Genomic DNA, 25,514 nt, shown 5'->3' on the forward strand with positions numbered 1-25,514 from the left:
GTCTAATGTCTATATTTAAAATTCTTCTGATCCGGAATTTGATGAAAACAAATATTCTGGTCAAGCAGATGGCAAAAAAAATATTTCTGGATGCAGATTTCCCCAAAACCTTATAGTAGATGACTCAGATGACAAAAAACCATAACCACCCCTTGAAATTAAATGGTTGCTTCCATAAGAAAAACAGCTGAGACATCCAAATTCCAGAAAGATTGAATTAGTAATTACAAAATGTAAATTTTGTTTTATATTTTCAGATATTATTAATTATAGATTCGATTAATACATATAGATTTCAATGACTTTTTGAAATTGATTGACACAAAGAAGATCTGTTCAAACCATTGATTTTAAAGCTTTTAAAAACTTTAAAAAAAATATTTCATGGATCAACCAAGTGGACAAAGAGCAGATGCACACCACCAAGGTGGGCCTTGGAGAGGAGAGGGGAACAGTTATCAGAGAAGTGGTGGAAGGGTTAGAGGTTATGATGGAGGTGGTAGTAGAGGTTATGATGGAGGTGGTAGTACAGGTAGAGGAAATAGACAATACAACAGAGATAATGATAGACAAGGTTATCAATGGAATAACAAACAATATAATCAAGAAGAGAGACCACAAAGTGGTGGATTTGGTAAACCCTCTTACCAACAGAGATCAAATGTACAACAACAGGAGGATATGTCACAAGGTCAAAACAATTTCAATGACAGGGCAAGACCTAAAGACAAGAATCAGGATGATCAAATGAGAGATACTAGCCCAGACAGACAAGACAGAAGGTGGCCACGAAAAGACAAAAACAATGAGGATCATACCAGTGATCCAAGTCCAGATAGAAGCTTACCTGAACACTGTATACAGGAGAATCAAGGCTGGTCTTCTGATGCTTCAATCCAAAACCAGTCACAGCAAGTCCAAAATTCAGGGGCATCAGGTTCCCAAGGAAGGAACATAATCCAGCCAAATGTATGATAGTTACATTAAAACAGGCTTTTTTTTTTAACTTGGAATTATTTTTAATTATGGAATTTCCTTAAATTCTTGTTATTGAAATTTTTAATAAATTCCATGTTTATTTTGTACTATAATATTCACAACACTTTCTATTACAAAGAAAAAAGTATATTTTCTCTAGAATGTACTGTGCTGCACACAACACTATCGAACAAAAATACATTGTATGGAAAATGTTATGAACCGCTCAAAACATCATAATACCAAATAAATATGGAATTTATTAAAAAATTTAAACACAAGAAATTATGCAAATTCTATAATTAAAAATAATTCCAAGTTCAAATAAAATTTTATCAATTTCATAATCATATACAGTAACAGAAATAAGAAACATCTTTTGTTGTTTTTAAAAGATAAAAAAAAGTACACATACTTTAAACAAATGTTGTATTTCTTATTTTTTTTTTCTATTTATGAGTTAGATGATGTGTGTAATTTTTCTTATATTGTAAAAAAAATGGTGATATTAAAAGACTTCATCTGTGTTTCATATAATCAACTGGTAACTGTTAACTATGGCAAGCTGTTTTACTATTTATTCAAATTTCAAGATATCTCATATAATATATAAGATATCTTAAATACTATATAAGATACCTTATATAATTACTATATAAGATATCTTAAATACTATATAAGATATCCTAAATACTATATAAGATATCTTAAATACTATATAAGATACCTTATATAATCTGTTTTTTTATAAGATATTTTTTATAATACACCTTATCGCTAATCCCGGCTGTCCTGGCCGCTTGAACTTTTGACCCATACATTACAATCACTTTTTCATCGTGGCGTCAGATATTTTGTTTTGTGATGTCAAAAATTTACGGGAACCTGTGTGATATCCAGTAATGGCGGACAAATAGCGATAAGGTGTATCCTGAAGATATCTTATATAGTTTATAAGATATTTCAGAAAATTTATAAGATATCTTTTAAAGAAAATTATATGAGATATCTTATAAACTACATAAAAGAGGGACGAAAGGTACCAAAGGGGCAGTCAAACTCATAAATTTAAAACAAACCGAAAACGCCAAGGCTAAAAATGAAAAAGACAAACAGACAAACAATAGTACACATGACACAACATAGAAAACTAAAGAATAAACAACACAAACCCCACCAAAAAACTAGGGATGATCTCAGGTGCTCCGGAAGGGTAAGCAGATCCTGCTCCACATGAGATATCTTATAAAATTTTTGAGATATATATCTTGAAGTTAGAATAAAAAGCAAAACAGCTTGCCTTAGTTTACTCTTTTATATTGTATTTTTATCGTCCTGTACTACTGTTGTTTCATAATTATTTGTCAGTAACTCATGAACTTCATTTGAAGACATTAAAATTTCCTATAGACTTAATTAATTTACGCATATCAAAACCATCAAATTGAAAATATTTTTTTTTCAATACCGAAACAGACTTATCCATAGTATTTTTTGTCTTATATTCAGGCACCTGCAGGGTTGTTTCGCAATATAATCCTTACAGAGGAGGAAAGAAGGGAAGCACTACTCAATAAAAAGAGGGAAGAAATCAGGAAAAAAAATGATGCCTTGAGAAAAAGACATAAGGTAAATGAGTTTTGTTTCCTATCCACATACCTTACCCTAAACTTTCATGTCTACCCTTTTACATTTTCTTGACATTTTGGAAATATTAACCTTCTCAATGATCAAACTTAATGTTAGTCAAACTACTGCATGGCCAATGAAAATTTTCTGATAACGTGTATGGTTAAAGTTTTTTGAAATTTTTATATATTTGGCAAAGGGTCAAAGTAAATATTTTTTCAAATTGTTATGAAAATTAATTTGAGCCAAATTAATTTTAGTGCAGGTGTTTGGTACTACAACAACATTTTCTTTTCTTTTTTGGCCTAGTATTTTTTTATATATATTCTCACAGCTGTTAGTCCACATACCTGTAGTTGTGGAAATTTATTTACTGCATGTGTAATGGACCACCATATCTCCCTACATCTACATGCCATAACAAGTTTGTTGTCATTTGCTGTTATTGATTATAAAGTTTGGATGAATACTTGTGCTTCAACATAATACAGTACATTGAACTATAAAAAATACCCAAAGGGTATGGGGTACACATATTCATCCATTACAAAATCACCACATGCACAGAAACACTTTGTTGCACAAACTGGTCTAAAATTGAGAGAATGACGTGGCACTTAGAGAAGTTATCTAAAGAATAAACCATCACTTTGAAAATAAAGAAGAGCATATACACCTCATGTCTATTTTCAGGTAATAATATATCTTTGTTTTGTATTATGCATTCAGGGTCCAAATTTTGCTGTATGTGATATTTTTTTAGAATTTGGCAGTTTAAGGAGGTCCTTTTTTTGTTTTCATCATACATTTTATTTATTACACAATCAATTGTTACTTTTATAAGTATATAATAATGTTCATTTAAAGAGAAAAATAGCGAAATCCTATATTTAAACAAAAAACTAGCCTCCTTAAACTTGCTTTATCTTTTTTATGATAATTACTAAGATTGAATTTTGAACATGAAAGTCACCCAAATACATGTATTCAGATGTGGTATGACATATTTAATGCAGTTCTAGATAAACATGCACCAATTGTTACTAAAAGAGTAAAAAGAGACAGACAACCTGAATGGTTCAATAATGAAATTGCATATGCCAGAAAAATGAGAGAGAAATACCATAAATTAGGAATGTGGTCTGAGTTTTTGGCGAAACAGGACAAAACACATAACCGATGAATCAAAAAGAAATTTTTATTCAAAGATGGTAAAAGATTCAAAAGCTTCTAAAGATTTGTGGAAATGTATTCACAGTCTTAACCCATCCCAACAAGAAAAGCCATATGAACTTTTAAATGAAGATGGTGTTAAAACTAATAATGTCAGTGACATTTGTAATGTTTTTAAGAAGTTTTTTACATCTTGTGTTGAAAACCTGAGGACTGACAGATGTATGAGCAAAACTCATGATTATGCAAAATTAAATCAATTTGTACAAAAGAAATTTACTAAGTCAGAACAAGTAAAATTTTCAATTCCACCAGTCACAATAAATGGTCTATTTAATGAGATGATCAAACTTGACATTAATAAATCCATTGATCTGATAACATAGGACCAAAAATTTATAAATTGAGTGCTCCTTTCATAACATCATCTTTAACTTACATTTTTAACAGAATAATAGATACAAGTACATTACCCAGTGTTCTAAAGAATGCAAGAGTAACCCCTGTTTTTAAAGCTGGTGAAAAATTCATGGCAACAAATTATAGACCAATTTCTGTACTTCCCGTTTTATCAAAAAGCATGTTTCTGGCCTTTGTTAGTCTTGTATTTTTTTAATTTTAGTTTCTTGTGTACAATTCGGAAATTAGTATGGCGTTCATTATCACTGAACTAGTATATATTTGTTTAGGGGCCAGCTGAAGGACGCCTCCGGGTGCAGGAATGTCTCGCTACATTGAAGACCTGTTAGTGACCTTCTGCTGTTGTTTTTTCTATGGTCGGGTTGTTGTCTCTTTGACACATTCCCCATTTCCATTCTCAATTTTATTCAAAACATTTGTATGACTACCTAAAAAGATTAGATCTTTTACACCCAGCACAGTCTGGGTTTCAACAAGAACACTCTTGCCAAACTGCCCTTATCAATATCATAGATAAATGGATACAGGATATGAATGATGGTGATGTCAACTTAGCAGTCCTGTTGGATTTTAAGAAAGCTTTTGATGTAGTAGATCATGATATTCTCTGTAAAAAACTTGAAATTTATGGACTTGATAATACTGCTGTTTCTTTTTTTAAATCATATTTGAATGAAAGATCTCAATTGAAGTACAAATTGGTAATGCTCATTCTGAAAAACTTTATATCAAGTATGGTGTCCCCCAAGACTCCATATTAGGCCCCCTTCTGTTTATATTGTACATAAACGACCTTCCTATTTATATGAAAAATTGTTGCACTGATTTATATGCTGATGATTCAACTGTACATCTTTCTGGTAATTGTTATCAAACTCTACAGTCAAAGGTACAAGAAGATTTACATGGTGTAGAGGAATGGTGCAATGATAACAATATGTTCATCAATAAAAATAAAAAAAAATATATGATTATTGGAACGAACCAAAGAGCAATGCCACATTACAATGAGAGTTGTTTAACTATTAACAATCAAATGATACATGTACAATCTTCCACATGCTAAAGTCTTTTAGGCATTAAAATTGACCCTTCCCTCACATGGACAAACCAAATTGATGTGATCTGCTCAAAAATATCATCTAGACTATATCTACTATTAAAGATTAAAAAAATTCTAAATCTAGACTGCAGAAAATTATTCTATAATGGTTATATCTTGCCACTAATTGATTATTGTTGTATAGTGTGGAGTAGTTGTAGCAGTGAGGGTTTAAAAAGGATATTAAAATTACAAAAGAGGTCTGCTAGATTAATACTAGAAACAGACCCATTCGCTCATCTGCACCCTTATTCAAACACTTTAAACTGGATGACAGTTGAACAGAGAATAAAATACAAATGTATCATAAAGTTAGTGATGACATTTAAGTGCATTAAATGTGATGCCCCATCATATCTTACTAACAAGTTTCATTATGTTTCAGACAGAAATCCATACCCCTTGAGAAATGCTGTTCAAGGAAACCTCATACTCCCTAAACCAAAAACAGAATTGTTCAAAAAATCTTTTATGTATATTCTGGACCATTCTTAGGCCACGGTTTTTTAATTTGTTGGTTTACGGATTTTCCCCATGAAAAAGTCGGGTCGGTCGGTCGGGAAAAAAAAAGAAAAAAAATCATCTTTGAAGACAGAAAAATATGCAAAATCAATATATATTTCACCTTTCTAACAATATGTTTGTTATGCCATTTTATCATCATTTCTTAAATTTTAGTTCAATGAAATATTATTGCTCAGCTGTTATAAACATCGCATGACATTGTCTAATATAAAGTTACAGTAAAAAAAAGGGGGTGCACGGACAAAGATGAAATTAAATCGTCATTTCAGAAACAAGAAAAATAGATTCGCGTAGCTCGTAATCAATTCAAGAAAACTTGGTGAATAATGATCTTCAAGCACGAAAACTGATAAAGAAAAAAAATGTAAAAACGTCGTACGAAAATAAGCACCTGCATACGGGGTATATATCTCCCAATTGATACGATATTCCCGTGCTTGCATTTCCTATCATGATTTTCTTGATAGAGGTTTGCTGCTCACAAGGAAGCTATTAAACCAAGAGTTCCAAATGGTAAAGTTGAAATCATCCCTTCGTAAATTTTACGGACGCCATCACGAGTTGGTTGACCGTTATGGAATAACAGTTTCACAAATGATATCGGATATGTTCCTTACGTCGTAACTACAATCCCCTTCCCTTTCATGAATATGACCTACCGAATTAGACTATTTACCGGATTTGTAATCACTTAAGCAACACGACGGGTGCCACATGTGGAGCAGGATCTGCTTACCCTTCCGGAGCACCTGAGATCACCCCTAGTTTTTGGTGGGGTTCGTGTTGTTTATTCTTTAGTTTTCTATGTTGTGTCGTGTGTACTATTGTTTTTCTGTTTGTCTTTTTTATTTTTGGCCATGGCGTTGTCAGTTTGTTTTAGATTTATGAGTTTGACTGTCCCTTTGGTATCTTTCGTCCCTCTTTTCAACACACGTGTCAAAAACCTAATAGACTCGTCCATTGGAAAAACGAGATTATCGGGTCAATCTGTTGTCTCGCATTCCCGTTTTTTATGGACGATAATTTTTTTATTATCTATGAAACAAGAAAATTCCAAATGATTTGTTAATATTCAATACTTCAACTTGATGCCTTCAACCTATCCACATTTGGACAAGTCTATTTCTTCTTCTTCTTCTGTTTGTATTGCCTTCCTTTAAGGAACACCAAGAATATCTAGTCATGAATGTTATTTACACTATCTACATATCTCCAATTCTCCTCACAGAATGTTTTATATATACACAAGCATACACGACCCACTTTTCCACTTTTATCAATTAATTTTTTAAAATCAAAAAAAAAATTATTTAAATTGTCTTTGGTGGAATTTTATATGGTTAATTTTAAATTTTAAAAGACTACATTGCCAATATCTCCAGCAATCAGATTTATAAGGCACTGTTCATTTACATGTATCACTACCACATTGTTTATTGGGCACTTTTGCTGTCTTTTCTAGCAGTTTCAGTCTCATTAAATATAGTTGATGACATAACACACTTGATAACTTTGTAATAGCATTTTGTTGATCCACACTAAAATATTTGCTAAAATTTGTACAGTCTAAAATTAGCAGAAGAATCGCATCTTTGTTTCCAAATAGCTCGGACCACTTGCTTTCACCAATCACATTGATAACCTCTATTTTGAGACGGTTATAATATATTTGTCTAGTTGAAAATAAGGCGGGACAATCAAGAATGATGTGCATTAGATCTTCGGAATATATTGTGCACAGTTTACAAATCTGATCTGAATGTTCTATGTTGTACTTGTGTTTGATAACTTGTGTCATAAATGTTCCAGTAAGCATTCTGGCTTTTGTAATGCCCATTTTAACCTCAGATACCATAGAACGCAACGATTTCCATATTATATGGGGCTTTCCAACAGCCAAATCTTTTGTATTGATATATTTCAGAGTTGATTTTTTAAAGGCAGTGCTTTAAGGCCTGACTTTCAAGTCATGAGGTTCATCTTTCCTTACGCAAATCTTTGCTGGGGGTCATTTTGCAAGAAATAGATCCGGAAATGTTTAAATTTCTCCTCTACTTTTTGTGGTATGTATTGGTTTTTGTTCCTTTCATTTACATTGGGAAATAAAGAAACGATCAGTGTGTATTGTTCGTTTTAAAAATCTGTTTATTAATGTGTCTTTTGCATTATAAGCAGTCAATCTGATTACAAACTATCATTATTCAAATTCCGTGTGGAAAGAGGTCCGTTCAATTTCGAGTACTATTTGCGATCTAAAGATATTTTAAAATCATTTCACTCGTTGATATAACATGATATTATAATTTAAAGTCGACTGACCGTGAATTATATTGCATAATATACAATTTAAAGTATTTCTGTACGTGAAGCCGTATGACGTTATAGTTATTTCGGTCTCAGTTATGTAAAATATGAAATTATCGTTCCTGAATAGGGTTCCACTAATTAAAGACAAGAAGCGTCAAAAAGTGATAAGAAGCGACAATAAAATTAAAATAGCAATAAGAAGCGACAATATAATTAATTTAGCGAGAAGAAGCGTCAAGAAGACTATATAGCGACTATACATAAATAAAAAAAAATGTCATTGCAACAACTTATTCCCCATAGATATTAAAAAAAAACATGCATTATTTTTTATTATAGGGGCGGTTATAAAACATTTTTTATATTACTGTACATTGATAGATAAAAATATGTTTTTATTAAGAAGAAAGGAATTAGTTTTTATAAGATATAAAAAAAAAATATATTTTATGTACACGCTAAAAATTGGCCATCAAAACAAAAAAAATTTCAATTTCCTTTTAAAGAATTTATTGAATCAAAACCATGCAATATCATTTCCTTTCTAACAGTGAAAATCTTCTTTTTCATAGGGACATATTTGATAGGTGTAGCTTCACCCTATCACATCAAATGAGAATAGCCTCGTGAGAGAATTACGATTCGCTTGTCCCTTGTTAGTTATTGTCGCTTCGTCACTAAATTAAACTTCTTGTCGCTGTTTGTCTCTAAAATTCTTCTTGTCTCTTATTAGTGAGACCAGTCAGTTCCGTCCTTAACTTCCGTTTTTGCACTGCAAAACAATCATACAATTAACGATGCCTAGTCCTTGTTGGTGTGTACCTGAGTGTCATTTAAGAGGAGGACTTGCATTTCTAAATGACTTAATAAGAAGGAAAAGTTGGATCAACGCCATGGCTCAAACGTAGATTGTCATGTGCGATGCAATCGTAGAACCCATATCAATCAGCTGTTGTTTGCAAGGCACATTTTACTGAAAACGACTACGTTCAGGAAACTATTCATGGTAAAACTTTATTTTCTTTAAGAAATATATACTGTTATTTATATAATCGCCATGCAAGTAAACCAAAGTCTGTTTGCAACCGCAATTATCGTTTTAGAATAAAAAGGGGGGTGAATTCAAGACGTCATAACTTTTGGGATTACGATTCAATATCATCTGTTAGACATTTTTTGGTTAATACTACAATTGTATGGTTTTTCTACAAGAGATATATTATACTGATAATTATTTTAGCAGTAATTATGTAAATTTCGGTTGTAATGACAAGAATTCATGAGCTATGCCTCGGGCTTTCTTGAAAAATATCAATGACAATGTAAACAGGAACAAAACATTGACATGAATGATGCTCTCCACCTATGTTATAGTTATTTAGGTATGTGTGTTGCACAAGTCTTTCACAAGTTTCAAAAAAGCTAATGTTATAAAACTTTTTTCAGGGCACATACCCACTTTATAGAGACTTGTCTACTGCCATGCATTCCCATCCTATTTTCATGCACCATTTGTAAGCAAGAGACTGAATGGTTTACAAAATTAAAAATCAGGACAGTGTCCCGTTAAACCAAAAGAACTAAACTGGATGAATATTGTAGGAGAAATCTAGAGGAAAGTTTTGATTTGTGAAATTGGTTTTCCTGAACAGATGTACATTCATCCTGCAGGAAAGATTTATAACTGTCCACCACCAACTGACAGCTAATGTTGAGCTTCACAGATGGAATTACTCAAACACCATAAATGCCTATGTTTTCAGCACAGATTTCACAAATCATGACACAGCTGTGCATTTTCATGCCCCACCTACGATAGTAGGGGGGCATTATGTTTTCTGGTCTGTGCGTCCGTTCGTCTGTTCGTCCGTTCGTCTGTTCGTCCGTTCGTCCGTCCGTCTGTCCCTCTTCAGGTTAACGTTTTTGGTCAAGGTAGTTTTTGATGAAGTTGAAGTCCAATCGACTTCATCAAACTTGGTACACATGTTCCCTATGATATGATCTTTTTAATTTTAATGCCAAATTAGAGTTTTTACCCCAATGTCACGGTCCACTGAACATGGAAAATGATAGTGCGAGTGGGGCATTCGTGTACTGGGGACACATTCTTGTTTATACCTGTTAAGAGTCGAAAACTAAATATTATTTTTATATAAATAAACATATATTGTGTCATTTTAGAACTTATATTTTCCAAAGGATGCATGAATGAAAGTAGTGAAATTCATTTTGCTTTGATATATAGATTTGAATTACAATTGTTCATGTTATTGTAATGCATATAAAAATAAGGAGATGTGGCACAATGTAAATATATGATATTCTGTGAGTTTATCAAACTAAAGGGGATAAGATATGGGTATAAGCAGTTACAGGACTGTACTACTGTACAATCTCCAACAATGAGAAAAACTCATACTGTAAAGAGAATTTCATATTTACAAGTAAGTTTTGTTTTTGCATTGAATAATTTTCTTCTATTGTCTTAAAAGCAAATATGGGAAGTGGTTAAAATGCTAATGAGACAGCTTTTATGGCCACCAGATGTCATTGTTACCTTGATTAAAAACTCCTTTTTAGCTCACCTGACCTGACTCATCACTTGGTTTCGTCGTCCATAAACTTTTACAAAAAATCTTCTCTGAAACTACTGTGCCAAATTTAACCAAACTTAGCCAAAATCATCATTGCGGTATCTAATTTAAAAAATGTGTGGTTAGACCCGGTCAACCAACCGAGATGGCCACTATGGCCAAAAATAGAACATACAGGTAAAATGTAGATTTTGGCTTATAACTCTGAAACCAAAGCATTTAGAGCAAATCTGACATAGGGTGAAATTGTCTCTTCAGTGAAGATCTATCTGCCAAGGAATTTTCAGACAAATCTGACAACTGTTGATGGATTGCTGCCCCCAAATTAGTAATTTGAAGGAAATTTTGCAGAGTTTGGTTATTATCTTAAATATTATTATATATAGAGATAAACTGTAAACAGCAATAATGTTCAGCAAAGTAAGATCTACAAATAAGTCAATATGACCAAAATTTTAAGTTGACCCCTTAAAGAGTTATTGCCCTTTATAGTCAATTTTTAACAATTTTCATAAATTTTTGTATTTTTTGTTAATTTTTAAAAAATATTTTCAACTGTAAATACTGGGCCATGTTTATTATAGATAGAGATAATTGTAGCACCAAGAATGTTCAGTAAAGAAAGATCTACAAACACATCCCCATCATCAAAAACACAATTTTGTCATTTTATATGTGTCCGTTGTTTAATATGCACATAGACCGTCCAAGGTGAGCGACACAGGCTCTTGAGAGTCTCTAGGTCATTAATACAGGTAGATAACTTTATCATGTTTATACTGAAAAATAATTTTGCTTGGAGGGAGAATTTTAAAAAAGTTCTGTCTTCAAAAGAGTTGACATGTTACTATGTACATTAACCATTATGTTACTTAATGTTCTAGCAATACGCACAGAACGGAGACTAGTCAATCTTTGTGAATTATTTTTCATAGGATAGGAGTAATCGAATATGTGTATATAATCAATAATTAAAAATAGTTTTATTTACATTAAAAAGGAAAAGTTCTTATGTCTTAAAAATGCATTTCATGGCGAGGTACAGAAAATATACTGTAAACTGTAGACTATAGATATAGGTGAACTAGGTACAAGAGAACTCTAAATCTTAAATACTACAAACCACCTCTGTTCTATGGAAGATAATGATATAACTGGACTAGAAATACACACAACCTGTAATTAACTGCCTTTACAGCGCTTTCGCGCTTTGATTGACAGACTCAGCCACTAATATATTAGTCCATGTTTTCTGGATTGCACTTTTACATTGATGTTTGAACGCTAATTTTGAAGGTTGTTCTGCCATTAGAGTATAAATTTTCGGCAACTTGTACTGTTCAAGAATATCCTGTATTCGACCAAAAAAGCTGTCTTGATTTTCACCGTTTACAGCCAATTGTCTCATCATGAGGTTCTTCAGAGTAGAGTTATTACAGGAGATAATGTTATATAGAAGGCTTAAGTGTCTTTTATGCAACTCTGCCTCTACAGGTAATGCACCAAGTAATAAGTAAACTATTTCTGTTGCTGTACGTGTCGGCAATGATTGGAATCGACGTAAATTTGAAATATGAAATTTCCTTAAAATGTCTATTTGTGATTTGTTCAGTGGCAACACTTCTAACCCAAACAGAAGCTTTGGTAGTATGTAAGACTGATATATTTTGTAGGCAACGATGGGATTGATTCCATTAGAGCCATGTAGTGCTGTGCTAATCAATGCATACATAGTCCTCCTTGCTAGACTAATACGATCCTCTAAATTCAGATTATTTTCTTTAAGCTCAGATCTAAGAATTCCCAAATGCACAGTTTGATTGGATGGCGAAATATCAGAGTCACCAAGTTTCCAAGATAATGTAGACTTAATACTGTTTGATTTACTAAAAACCACTGCTTTGGTCTTTTTGGGGTGAATTGAAACTCTGTCTTGCACAGCATGTCTATGTAAGGTTGATAACATACATTGTAGTTCGTTTGGATTTGAGGACAAGAGAGCGATATCGTCCGCACATGTAGGACATCCCAGATAAACATTGCCCATCCTGAAACCTAGTCTTGTTTCCTGTAATTCCATCAGTAAGGCCAGGATTTTTTAATTTATTGGTTTACGGATCCGCCGACCCGATTTTGCCGATTTCCAGAATAAAAATAAAATTGACTTTTAATGCTTTTTTATTCCCGCCGACCCTAAGAAATGCATTATCCCTGAAAAATAATTAAAATAATTTTTTTTTTATGAAATGAAATGCATTAATCACTAACAAAATTGATAACACTTGCTGTTGTGAAAAAATAAAACTTCCAGTTTACATTTCTAAATATAGACAAATCTAGATTCCTCTAGATTTTCCATAGACTTATTGCAAATTAATTTAATTGATATATATCGTAACCAGTTGAATATAGTAATTTTACTCTTTTAATACTGTTAAAGACACTATATAATATCTCTATTTTGATTTTTAACATACTATAACCTCTGGTTAAAAAATAATCGGCAATATAAATAATCAGTAATCCCCTTCAAAAATCTAGAGGATTCCGGATGACATCACCTCCTGACAAATGTAAATGCCAGGATGTCCGGATCTGAGAATTATCATAATAACTGACCTTGAAATGTCGTTTGCACAAATAATTTTGCTTAAAACCAATTACACAATAAGTTCGTTTCCCTTATTTGTCATCAGTCCGTAAGATGCATCATCTCATAGAAAATCTTTTAATTTGTACATACACGTCCTACATATCCAACTATATATTTGATTTTATCAGCGAGACGACCACCATTTTTAACAAAAACAAAATGGCGAACTTTTAGTCAAGAGACTTTTTTAGACTTTTAACTTGTTTTAGCTAACGTTGATGTGAAGGCAAAGCAGGACTTTTGCTGGTTTGAGAATATAATCATCATATAATCGTTACTGTTTTTAAATTCTTGCTAAAAAGTCGTAATAATAATTTTACAAAACATTAAAGCTGAACAATTGTGATAGACTACTTGCCATTTTCTCCATTGTTACATCAAGATATATATCTTAGTAGAACTTAATACCTGCAGTCAGTTATCGTGATAAGCAATAAACTTGTCTGTCTGTCAATAATTCTAAATGGAAGCCACAGAAAAAAGGATTATTAGGAAATGTGCATCGACAAGCTCTTTAGGTGCACAACCTTCAACACACGTCCTTAGGTCATATAATCTAAACCACCAAAAAGCTTTAGAGAAAAAGAAAGTGAGTTGTGATAAAGAACATGTGGTATCAGAATGGAAGGCTAATAACTTGGTTATTGAATTTAGTACTTCAACATATGAACTGTTCAAAACTTTGCTACATCAACTCTTGGCAAAAAGTACCTCTTATAAACTTAAAACAACGGAGGGTGTTGACTATCAAAATGCTATAGTAGATTCATGTATAAAAGTATACAATAGACTGAAAGATGGTTCTATGGGTAGAACACTTAAATTTGTAATCAACCTCTATCACACTTCCTCTAGAGTAGTTGTTAATGGAAACAGAGTAGATTTATTTGTATCTGATATTTATGGAGACTTATGTGCCAAACTATCCACACATTATGAAGATTTGTCTGTTATAAATAAGGGCATATTTGACACTATTGATCTTACATCAATTTCTAAGACCAAAGAACAACAAACTAATAATGACATCCAGAAGGATAACAATTTAGGGCTTCCATACTGTCAAACGTCATCAAGCAATCTGGTAGAAAACCCTTGTCTAACAAATGGCCCACCCAAGGCACTTACAATGGTCACATCTTGTAATGAAAGTACTGGTACTTCAGCCGATAGTGCTCAAGATTCTATAACAATTGTAAAAAACAACAGTGTATCTGCCATACAGGATTCCATACATGTACATTTATGTATTTGTCCCCTATGTAATCAGGAGGCAGGTGAAAATACTATTGAATGTGGTCAATGCGAGGAATGGATTCACTTTTCATGTGGGAACATTAATAACCCGTCATCCATGGGGGACAAGGTCTACGTGTGTCCAGTTTGTTCAGACAACCTACTATATGCTCCAAGGCAATCGCCTGATAAAATGTCATCGCACTCAAATGATATTAACTCTGAAAATTCCAAAACATATGCTATAAACAGGAAAAGATCAGTCTCGGATAGTTTAACAATCAACACCATGAATCCTGACACTTTAGACGACAGCAAAAAATATGGGACCTAGTCCCAACAAACAAAACTGTCCCACAAGTGACACGTTAGAAGTAAGCAAAAATATGGGACCCAGTCCCAACAATCAAAACTGTCTCTCAAGTGATAAAAACAAAGATTTAATGGAGCAAAAACAACCCGAGGGGCCTAAGTCAAAGTATAAGAAACAACCCATTAGACAAAACTCTAAGCTAAATCGTGACAATTCTATTGAAAAGGCTTACATTGGTCAACTAGAAAGTGAAATTGACAGATTGCAATCAACGGTTGAATTATTTAAAAAATCCCAACAAAAGGGTATGTGTACTGAAAAACCTTTACTGGAACAACAAATTAGCAACAACTCTTACATCAGAGAACAACAATCAGTAGGTCCATCTCATTTTGAAGAAACAACTGCTCACCATACAAACATTGAAATAAAATTTCTTGAACAAAGAATGAGAGCAATGGAGACCCACATGTCACAGAGCATGCAAATCATACAATTACAACAAACACAACTTATGATGCAAGTGCAGGCTCAGCAACATCAACAAAACATGTATCATATGCAAACGTATCAACACCTTCCGCCAAAGCCACCGGCGTATGTTCATATGCAGCCAGTCCATCCGCTTCATACATTTACCAACATTAATCAACATGGTTTTCACCCAAATTATGGGATCAACCCACACATTCATAGTCAATTTGCACAACCTATGCAACTTCCAAACAATGTGATTGGTCAGCCACATGTAAATAGACACTTTATACATCCTGAACACTACAATCAAGGGGTAAATAACTCAAACCATAGATACTCCACAGTACAGGAAGTACAAAATAGCCATAGATCTCAAGGTATAAATCCAATCAAACGACCTATGCAGGCTTATACAAAACAACAATATAAATCTGAGGGAAAACCAGCAGAAATAGATGTGAGATATAACAAAACAATAGATAAAACACCAGATATTCATGACATAGAACAATCAGATATCAGCCACTCAGGACAAAATATCTCAGATTTAGATACAAACGTTCCTTTAGAAAGGAAGTTGTTAACACTGCAAGAAAACATGCAGGATGAAACTCACAAGCCTGATACACTCAACTCATTCTCAATTCATGATAATAATCAAAGAGAGGTAATTACCGTTGAAGCTGATATACACAACTCATTCTTAATTCATGATAATAATCAAAGGGAGATTATTACTGTTGAAGCCAATGTGCAAACAAACACTTGCAACTCAGGAAAAGACCAAACTAATGCTTCCAACCATTTTTTAGAAACAACCCTGTCTCGCAAGAAACCGCCAGAACTCCTACTTATAGAGGAAGTGATCTCAAATCGGGATTAAAACTAGCAACGTGTAACATCGAAGGCATCTCATCAAATTCTGCCTTCTCAGACTTTTTGGGCTCAAATTATGATATCATATGTATTCAAGAGCATTGGCTCTATGACTTTCAAGTGCATAATTTCGACAAATTCTTCCAAGATAAAGTATCTTTTGTTCGTTGTTCAGACACCTATGAACAGATTTCTGGATTCAACTTGCCAAGAGGGAAAGGGGGTGTAGGAATTGTATGGTCGTCTTCAATTTCTGGTAAAGTCACTAAAATTGATGAAGGAAATGAAAGAATCATTGGCATTTTAATCAACTCAGATCCAAAGATATGTCTTATTTGCGTATACCTCCCAACTAACAATGCGTCGGTCAACTCTGTTGTGGAATACGGAGAATGTCTCGATATTTTAGATTTTATAATAAACAACTATAGTGATACCCATAGAATTGTAATAGCCGGTGACCTGAACGGAACACTTCTAAAGCCTAGGGCTGGTAATAAACATGACGTGTGCATCCATTCGTTTGTTAGAGACCACAAACTTATTGTGTCAGGAGCAACAAAACACACATTTATGCAACACTCAGGGGCTGGATCTTCACAAATTGATTACATCTTGTCTTCACACAAAGATCTGATACAGGACTACATTATTCATGAAAAGCATGCCACAAATCTCTCTAGCCATACCATTGTGTCTGCTGTCATTAACATAAGCTTTGCCTCAATTCAAAGACCGAGCCAACAGTCTTCAGCAATTTGGAAATATCAATGGGAGAAAATGGATATTCATACTTTTCAGAACACTCTTCGTCTTGAACTTGAAAACAATTATAGCAAAATAAGCTCAGATCCAACTATTGAAATATTAATGTCAATCTTGCAAAAAGCCACAAAAGCATCAACGCCAAGGAAGATTATCTATCTTAAAGGCCCAAAGTGGAAGGCCTCACCAGCAGCGAGAATGTTGATAACTAACTGTCACAAATTGTACAGAGAGTGGTGCGAAAAAGGAAAGCCAGAGGGCCCACTTAAACAACAAAAAAATACTGCTCAAAGAGAGCTTCGTCGTCAATTCCGTTTGGAAAAGTATACAGATAGGCAAGATCTCTATAATCAAATTATGGAAAATCCTACCACTGAATTGTTCCACCGCTTAATTCGAAGGAACAGAGGAAAGTCAGTCGTTAAAACACCTTATTTACAAGAGGGCAACACTGAAGTGAATGACCCAGACGAACAGAGAGAATGTTTTCTGAAATATTTTGAAGATTTAGCAATCCCAAAGGACAATGGGTATGATGAAAAATATCTTGAGCTCTGCACTATCCGTCATAAACTCATAACTGAATTTTGTAATAGCGCTGATGACCCGCTGGAACCATTTACAGAAATGGAAATTCAAAATGGCATAAAACATTTACATACTGGTAAAGCTACTGATGAATTTGAGATATGTTCAGAACAATTGAAAGCCTCTGGGGACATTTTGTTACCAAGTATCACAACAACATTTAATTCTATTTTAAGCTTCGGCAGCTTTCCAGAAATATTAAAGTCTGGAATACTTACACCAATTTTGAAAAAACTGAAAGATCCTTCGATTCTGGATAATTATAGAGGTATAACTGTAACGCCGGTCTTTACCAAACTTTTTGAATGTGTGTTATTACCAAAAATTGAAAAACATTTTGATAACAAACAGAGTCCACTTCAATTTGGTTTCACGAAAGGAGTTTCCATGATCTTAGCAGCACTAATAGTCTCCGAAGCAAAATGCGAGAGCAAACTTACACCATTAATTCCATTATGTCTCATCACTGTTGATAGTATGAAAGCGTTTGATGTTGTCAGCCATGTAATTGTTTTGGATAAGTTGTATGAAATAGGTGTCCACCCTAAAATTTGGACAATCGTTAGAGATCTATATGATGGTATGACCTCAAAAGTCAGATGGGCCGGTGCAATAAGTCCGAAATTTAATATACTACAGGGAGTGAGACAAGGTGGCATTTTGTCTCCATTACTGTATAAAATTTATAACAACAATTTAGGCCACGGTTTTTTAATTTGTTGGTTTACGGATTTTCCCCATGAAAAAGTCGGGTCGGTCGGTCGGGAAAAAAAAGAAAAAAAATCATCTTTGACGACAGAAAAATATGCAAAATCAATATATATTTGACCTTTCTAACAATATGTTTGTTAGGCTATTTTATCATCATTTCTTAAATTTTAGTTCGATGAAATATTATTGCTCAGCTGTTATAAACATCGCATGACATTGTCTAATAATTTACAGAAAAAAAAGGGGGGTGCACGGACAAAGACGAAATTAAATTGTCATTTCAGAAACAAGAAAAATAGATTCGCGTAGCTCTTAATTCCAGAAAACTTGGTGAATAATGATCTTCAAGCACGAAAACTGATAAAGAAAAAAATGTAAAAACGTCGTACGAAAATAAGTTTTAACACACGTGTCAAAAACCTAATAGACTCGTCCACTGGAAAAACAAGATTATTGGGTAAATCTGTTGTCTCGTATTCCCGTTTTTTATCCAAATGGACGATATAATTTATTTTATTATCTATGAAACAAGAAAATTCCAAATGATTTGTTAATATCAGTACTTCAACTTGATGCCTTCCCCCTGCCCACATTTGGACAAGTCTATTTCTATGAGATGATGCATCTTACGGACTGATGACAAATAAAGGAAACGAACTTATTGTGTAATTGGCTTTAAACACAAGTTTCGTTCCGCAAAATTATTTGCGCAAACGACATTTCAAGGTCAGTTATGATTGATTTGTCTATTTTTAGAAACGTTAACTGGAAGTGTTTTTTTTCACAACAGAAAGTGTTATCAATTTTGTTAGTGATTAAAGCATTTCATTTCATAAAAAAATTATTTTAATTATTTTTCAGGGATAATGCATTTATTTGTTAGGGTCGGCGGGAATAAAAAAGCATGAAAAGTCAATTTTATTTTTATTCTGGAAGTCCGCAAAATCGGGTCGGCGGATCCGTAAACCAACAAATTAAAAAATCCTGGCCTTATTATCATACTTGACTTTTCATACTAATGTATGCAATGTATATGTTTGCATTTTGTTTGATTTTTCATGATGAGGGCTTCAGGGAAAATCAGTTATATAGCTAACTGTGTAACCCTCTTAAAATAAAGTATTGTTGTTGTTGTTGTTGTTGTTGTTGTTGTTATCCCTCATTCACTGAGGGCTTGGGGATATAATGAAATTCACAAGCCTACAGGTCTGAACTCTCAATCTGTTGGTCCCTTTGATCTGAACCCGTATTAATTATAAGTACTTTGATTTCAGATTTTTAACCTGTAGCTCACACTTTGATATGTTTCCCTGATCAGCTATTATATTCTGAATCAAGGCCAAAAATTTGTTCATTTTACTCTGTAAGGGGCATTAAGCTTAGTAATGATTATGATAAAAAATCTAAATACTTTTTTTTAGGTTTTATTAGTATTCAAGATAAAAGAAATTTGAAATAATATTTCTTTAAAACATTGCTAACATATGAGGGTGGTAATGTGGGTACCTTCATGATGAGTAACCGTAAAAATTGTTCCCAAATGATTTTAACGGTAATGTTTGGTGCATGAAGATAAAATGTACACAATTTCTTTTAGAGGATAAAAAAATTGACTGATTTTGATGAATCATGTTTTCCTAAAAATGACGGTAACGATAATGTTTTTAGACCTATGACAAATCACTAATGGTAGCTGAAAATGACCAGTTGACGCCTGACAGTAAAGGGCATTACTACTTTTATGTATTTTAGACTCGCTAGTCAATAATTCAACCTCAATTGAGGCTGTATGAATTCATGTGACCTTCAATTTAACCCTCAGCATAATTTTCACCTATGAAATGAAATCAAATGGACCTATAAAAATCCAATTGCTTATGTTTGGTATCTATTTACAATTATATTTATATCGGGTTATTTGAACGTTGGCAGTCTACAGAAGATCATCCTGATGGTTTAAAGTTTATGGTTCTAGATTAAAATACACACAAAATGCTGAATCATTTTTTCCAACCCATTAGATTGCATTGTGAATTATAAAAAAGAAGATGTGGTATGATTGCCAATGAGACAACTTATCCACAAAAGACCAAAATGACACTACTATACAGACATTAACAACTATAGGTCACTGTACGGCCTTCAACAATGAGCAAAGCCCATACCGCATAGTCAGCTATAAAAGGCCCCGATAAGACAATGTAAAACAATTCAAACGAGAAAACTAACGGCCTTATTTATGTAAAAAAATGAACGAAAAACAAATATGTAACACATAAACAAACGACAACCACTGAATTACAGGCTCCTGACTTGGGACAGGCACATACATAGATAATGAGGCGGGGTTGAACATGTTAGCGGGATCCCAACCCTCCCCCTAACCTGGGACAGTGGTATAACAGTACAACATAATAACGAACTATAATTGTTTATTTTAGACTTTTTGTAATTTGGATATACCTATGTATTAGTATGTTATAAATCAAATTGATGAACATGAAGAAGTGTCAAAATGTTTCAAAAAGACAAAAACCAGGCCAAAAAGCAGAAAACAGACAAATGCCACCAATGGGTCTTTAACGCCACAAATCCCACACCAGGAGACAGGCTTCAGCTGGTCCAGTAACAAAATTTGTATTTGTTTAATAAAAATGGACCTCACATCAAATTCCAAAAAATATAAATGAACTAAGATTAAGAAAAATGCAAGACCAACAAAGGCCAGAGGCTCCTGACTTTGGTGAGATGCAAAAATGCAGGGAGGTTAAACATGTTTTGTGAGATCCGTCTCAACCCTATTTGGAGATCTATATAGTAGATATCTATTTTGAAGTATATCATCAATCATTCCTGGATTGAACCACTATTAGGCAATTATATAGAGTATGTTACTATCTCACTTGTTCTTTTTTAATAAGTACATTTGTATTATTGTTATATAAAACATATTATGAGGGCCCTCATGGGGTTTTTGATTATGTGATTACTTGGCCGTTTTTTTAATGATTATTTGATTATTAAGCCAAATATTTCATGATTATTTGATTACCTAGGACTGTATTTTTAGTTTATGATTATTTGATTACTAAAGATAAGCAAATATTTAATGATTATGTGATTATATTGGCAAAAAAATGGTGATTATGTGATTACTAGGACCCCCCATGAGGGGCCTCTATTATCAAGGATTTGTATAGTAAAATTTTACTATACAAATCCTTGATATTATGAAATTTGTACATTGTCTTAGCTTTAAATTAGTTGATTGTTTGGTTTGCATCTTATAATTATTTGACTGCCAAATTTTAATATTGTATAATATTAAACTTTGAGGTTAAATTTGATTATCACTTTTTACGAAATTTTCCTTTGATCTTGCATTCTGACTAATATTTTCTTTTTCAGGGGAGTCAAGTGATATGACAAATTATCCCTAGAAACTAAGGGAGCACATGGCGTTGTCAATGAAATTGACATGAAACTGACCAACGTCGTCATAGGTAAAATAGCAATGAACAGATTATCATTGGTCATCTCAACTTGATTGCTTTTATTGTTTTCTCCGGCTCAAGCGAGAAAATCAATCTCATTGGGATGATCAATAATAATCTATAAATATCATAATAAATTGACTGCTAAATTTGAATATCATAATCTCTTGGCTGTTAAATTAAAATCTCATAATTATTTGACTGTTTAATTTGAATTGCATAATTTCAGTTAATTCAACTTGCAAAGGAAGAATTTAAAGAAAATGATGTTAAATCCACCATGTGCATTGAAGAGGAAGAATTTCCAAACAGTTCTGATTTTGTATATGATTTAGAAGATTCTACTAGCAGTTTATGCACTGTCCAAGAAGACTCATTAGGTGCTGGTAATTTACAATCAATTAACTGGATGTTCAAAGTTATAGACCTTGAGTCGGTTTCAAAAAAGAACTTACGAAAAAATTACAAATTTCACATAGAAATACTTGTGATATAATACTATTAAGACAAAATTATTTTTTCTGGCACTTTCCTTTACAATTTATGGAGCTATGACCCCTTAAAGAAACATAATTTGTATTAAAAGGTCAATTTTGGTACTTTTTTTTCCATAGATTTAATTGTTTTTGGCATAATTAACCTTGGCCGCCATCTACGATCCAAAATGTTTTTATATTGATGAAATCTATATCAAAATTGGTATCTTTTAGTTACAACACATTTTGGATCATAGGTGGCGGCCAATGTGTTTCTCAAGCTTCTGAAAAATGCACAAAATCATCATATTTTGATAAAATGTCCCAAATGGGCTTACTTCGTAAAATATTATGCACTTTTATGAAAAGAACTGGTATATTTATCACTTACACTTTTGATTACGAACCAAATTGAGACCTTTTTGGTGTCTTATGATAAAGTTGATATTTTAGGCCATTTTAATGTGCCATAAGTGAACCTTGTCCTTTGCAAATCTCTATGGGATGCAGTAATGGTACATGTGTTTAAGATCAAATGTCTTTTTGAATGCAAAAGATGCAGTCCTAACTAAGTTTGGACCCTTCACCTCTGTTTCACACATGTGATACACAAATAATAATGAGATTCAAGCTATTATAACCACTAACTGAGGATCAACAATAAGATTATCTGATTGCGAATTATCTTATAAGTTTTAAAACTTTTTTTAGTAGGTGACACAAGCATTCCTTTTGGTTAATTTTGTTTAACCTGATCTAAGTTCAGATGAAGAAATAATCACAATAGATGAAAGTGTAAATATCAGGGGCGGATTTAGGCAGAGGCGTGGTGGGCGTGCCCCCTCCCTAAAATTTGCAAAGCATTGGTCGTTTTCAACTTATTTAAGTATCAGAAGAGACATCTTTTTTAACATTCAAATATATAAAAAAAGTCAGTTTAACAGAATAAACTTGATTATACTTATCAACTGGCCTACGATTTATTAAAGTTCTATATAGTATTTCGAAGGAAGGTGTCAAACGCGGAGCTGCATTTGATGAAAAATATAATAGTTTTGTTTAGCAGTTAAAGTAAAAACAAATATTAAATTGTATTTGCGGTTTTTATTATCAATTTCTTTGATAATCTAAGTTCCAAAACATCCCTTACTCACTTTCACAATTTCATTATGGCACGGTCAAGAAAACAGTCTGCAGCCAGGTGAGATTCTTTCATAATATCTGTAATGAAAGATAGAAATACTGTTTCAAGCAAAAGGTTAGTTTATAAATTTGTATCTCTGTGCCTATATTTATTTCTCACTTGCAACCTAAAAATTTAGTCGAATTATGTAATGTATTACATGTTTGGAATCCCAAGAAAATAAACATAACGTCGTAAATGCATCTCATTCTGATTTTAGTTGTTTGTGGAAACACAGTTAAGTCTGGTACGACATCCGAAAATAAAAAAAGTAAAAAACAGATATTATGAAAAGACAATTAAAAATCGCTGGTAAAAGTAAAAATTTTCGTTAGCAAAACATAATATTATTATTGGTCAGGTGAACAATTTTGATCTGTCTCGTCTCACTTTGCGTCTGTTGGTCCGCCCATCTATCTGTCTAACTTTTCACATTTCCATCGTCTTAACCAAGTTTGGCAGGGCTGGTGTTATGGAGTGTTAAAGTAATTCTTAAGTAAGGCAGTTAAATTTCACATTACTGAAACCATGTACAAATGGTAACATATTGGCGATGTGCAAAACAATTATTTATTTGTGGTGTTCCTGTATTTCTTTATGTCACAACTACCAGCACCATGTCTTTCAAGGTTTTTAGTTAAGATATTACCTGATATTTCTATATAAATAATTTTACAACAGGTGCGAGTGTCTTGATTGTAGATTGGTTTGCACAGAAACACAGAATCAAAATAAAATTTTCGCATGACTACGGCTGTAGCTTTATTACTGTAGCATAAACTCACTCATATATGTAATATAAATCCCTTAGTGCGTAAGTTAGGAGATTGTTGTAGATTTGTGGGGGATCTTGCCATCATAACTCGGTGGTTCTCCGACGAATAGGGACATATTGTTTTACCGCTGTCCGTCCATCCGTCAGTCAGTCACTTGATATTTGGTCCGTAGGATCCACTAGGAAGCATACAAATCTGTTACTAGTACGTTCAATATGTTGTAAGTGGATTCTTCAGGGATTTCCTTTACTGATCTCAGTTTTATAGATGTTATTTGACTCCGTAATTTGGCATTTCGACCGTACTAACAAGTCAAATTTTGCAGAAATAATTGCAATGCAGTATAGTGTTATTCTTCATAGGAGTGCTAAAATGCACTTAAATTAGAAATTTTGTTTACTCCTTTGTATTTAGAGCAACAGCTAAATAAGATAGAGAGAAAATGAACTTGAATAACTTCAATGTTCAGCAGTATAAGATAAAAAAAAACCAAAAAAAAACAGAGATTTTTGTCATTAATTCTATTCTCATATACAATGTTGGAGAGTGTCCTTTGTTGAATATGTATATAGAACAAGGAGCAAAAATATTCTTGTAAAATCTTATAATATGAAGGGACAGACTCAAAACTGTGTATTTTGATATTTTTTTCATCAGGACAGAGATTTGATCAAAATGTAAAAGTATCAAAAGTATCTATTGATTATGCAAATCTGGTACAGGATGGAAAAAGAAAGAAGAAGAAAAACAAGAAAAGCAAAGGAAATAGAGAGAAAGAAGAAGGAACAGAAACACAGAAAAAGAAAGATAAGACAGAAATAGACGAGACTGCAGTGGAAGATGCAGAACAAAATTTAAAGTTTAATGAAAAGATGAAAGTGGATGCACCGGCTGGGTCTAGAGCTCTGAATGTGGATTCCTCAAGTGGTTTTGGGATTCTAGGTGTGAAAACTGCAAGTGGATTTGGGGCTTTGCATAAACTTAAAGATGATTATCCAAACACTCCTCCTAACAACTGGGAGGATGATGACAAGTTTGAAGATGCTATACAGGATCAGGAACCAGAGGAGGAATTTGTGGCTGCTATTATTCTGGAATCTTGTTAGTGTACCATGACCTAATCAATAAGAAAATATAAAGATGTGTTTAGTATTGTATCATTATGGTTTCTAGCAAACAAGACACCGTGTTGAAGGCCACACATTGACCTATAATTGTTTACTTTTATAAATTGTTAT

The 25,514-nt window shown here is 33.0% G+C and overlaps 1 protein-coding gene and 1 long non-coding RNA gene across 2 annotated transcripts in view; both read left to right on the top strand.

The window, feature by feature from the left end:
- The first annotated feature begins 262 nt into the window (after positions 1 to 262).
- The window catches only part of LOC143069737 (uncharacterized), a 33,726-nt gene continuing 8,474 nt past the window's right edge, over positions 263 to 25,514 (top strand). The window contains exons 1-4 of the mRNA XM_076244505.1: positions 263 to 969; positions 2,488 to 2,607; positions 22,071 to 22,221; positions 24,934 to 25,377. Coding sequence (XP_076100620.1) covers positions 385 to 969; positions 2,488 to 2,607; positions 22,071 to 22,221; positions 24,934 to 25,377 — 1,300 coding nt within the window. The 5' untranslated portion in view covers positions 263 to 384. The remainder of the gene's footprint in view (positions 970 to 2,487; positions 2,608 to 22,070; positions 22,222 to 24,933; positions 25,378 to 25,514) is intronic.
- Positions 7,749 to 10,309, top strand: LOC143069732 (uncharacterized). Its single transcript, XR_012976471.1, has 2 exons — positions 7,749 to 9,140; positions 9,581 to 10,309. It is a non-coding gene; the product is annotated as an uncharacterized LOC143069732 (long non-coding RNA).

This window comes from Mytilus galloprovincialis, chromosome 3 (assembly GCF_965363235.1).
Source record: "Mytilus galloprovincialis chromosome 3, xbMytGall1.hap1.1, whole genome shotgun sequence".
Classification (NCBI taxonomy): domain Eukaryota; kingdom Metazoa; phylum Mollusca; class Bivalvia; order Mytilida; family Mytilidae; genus Mytilus; species Mytilus galloprovincialis.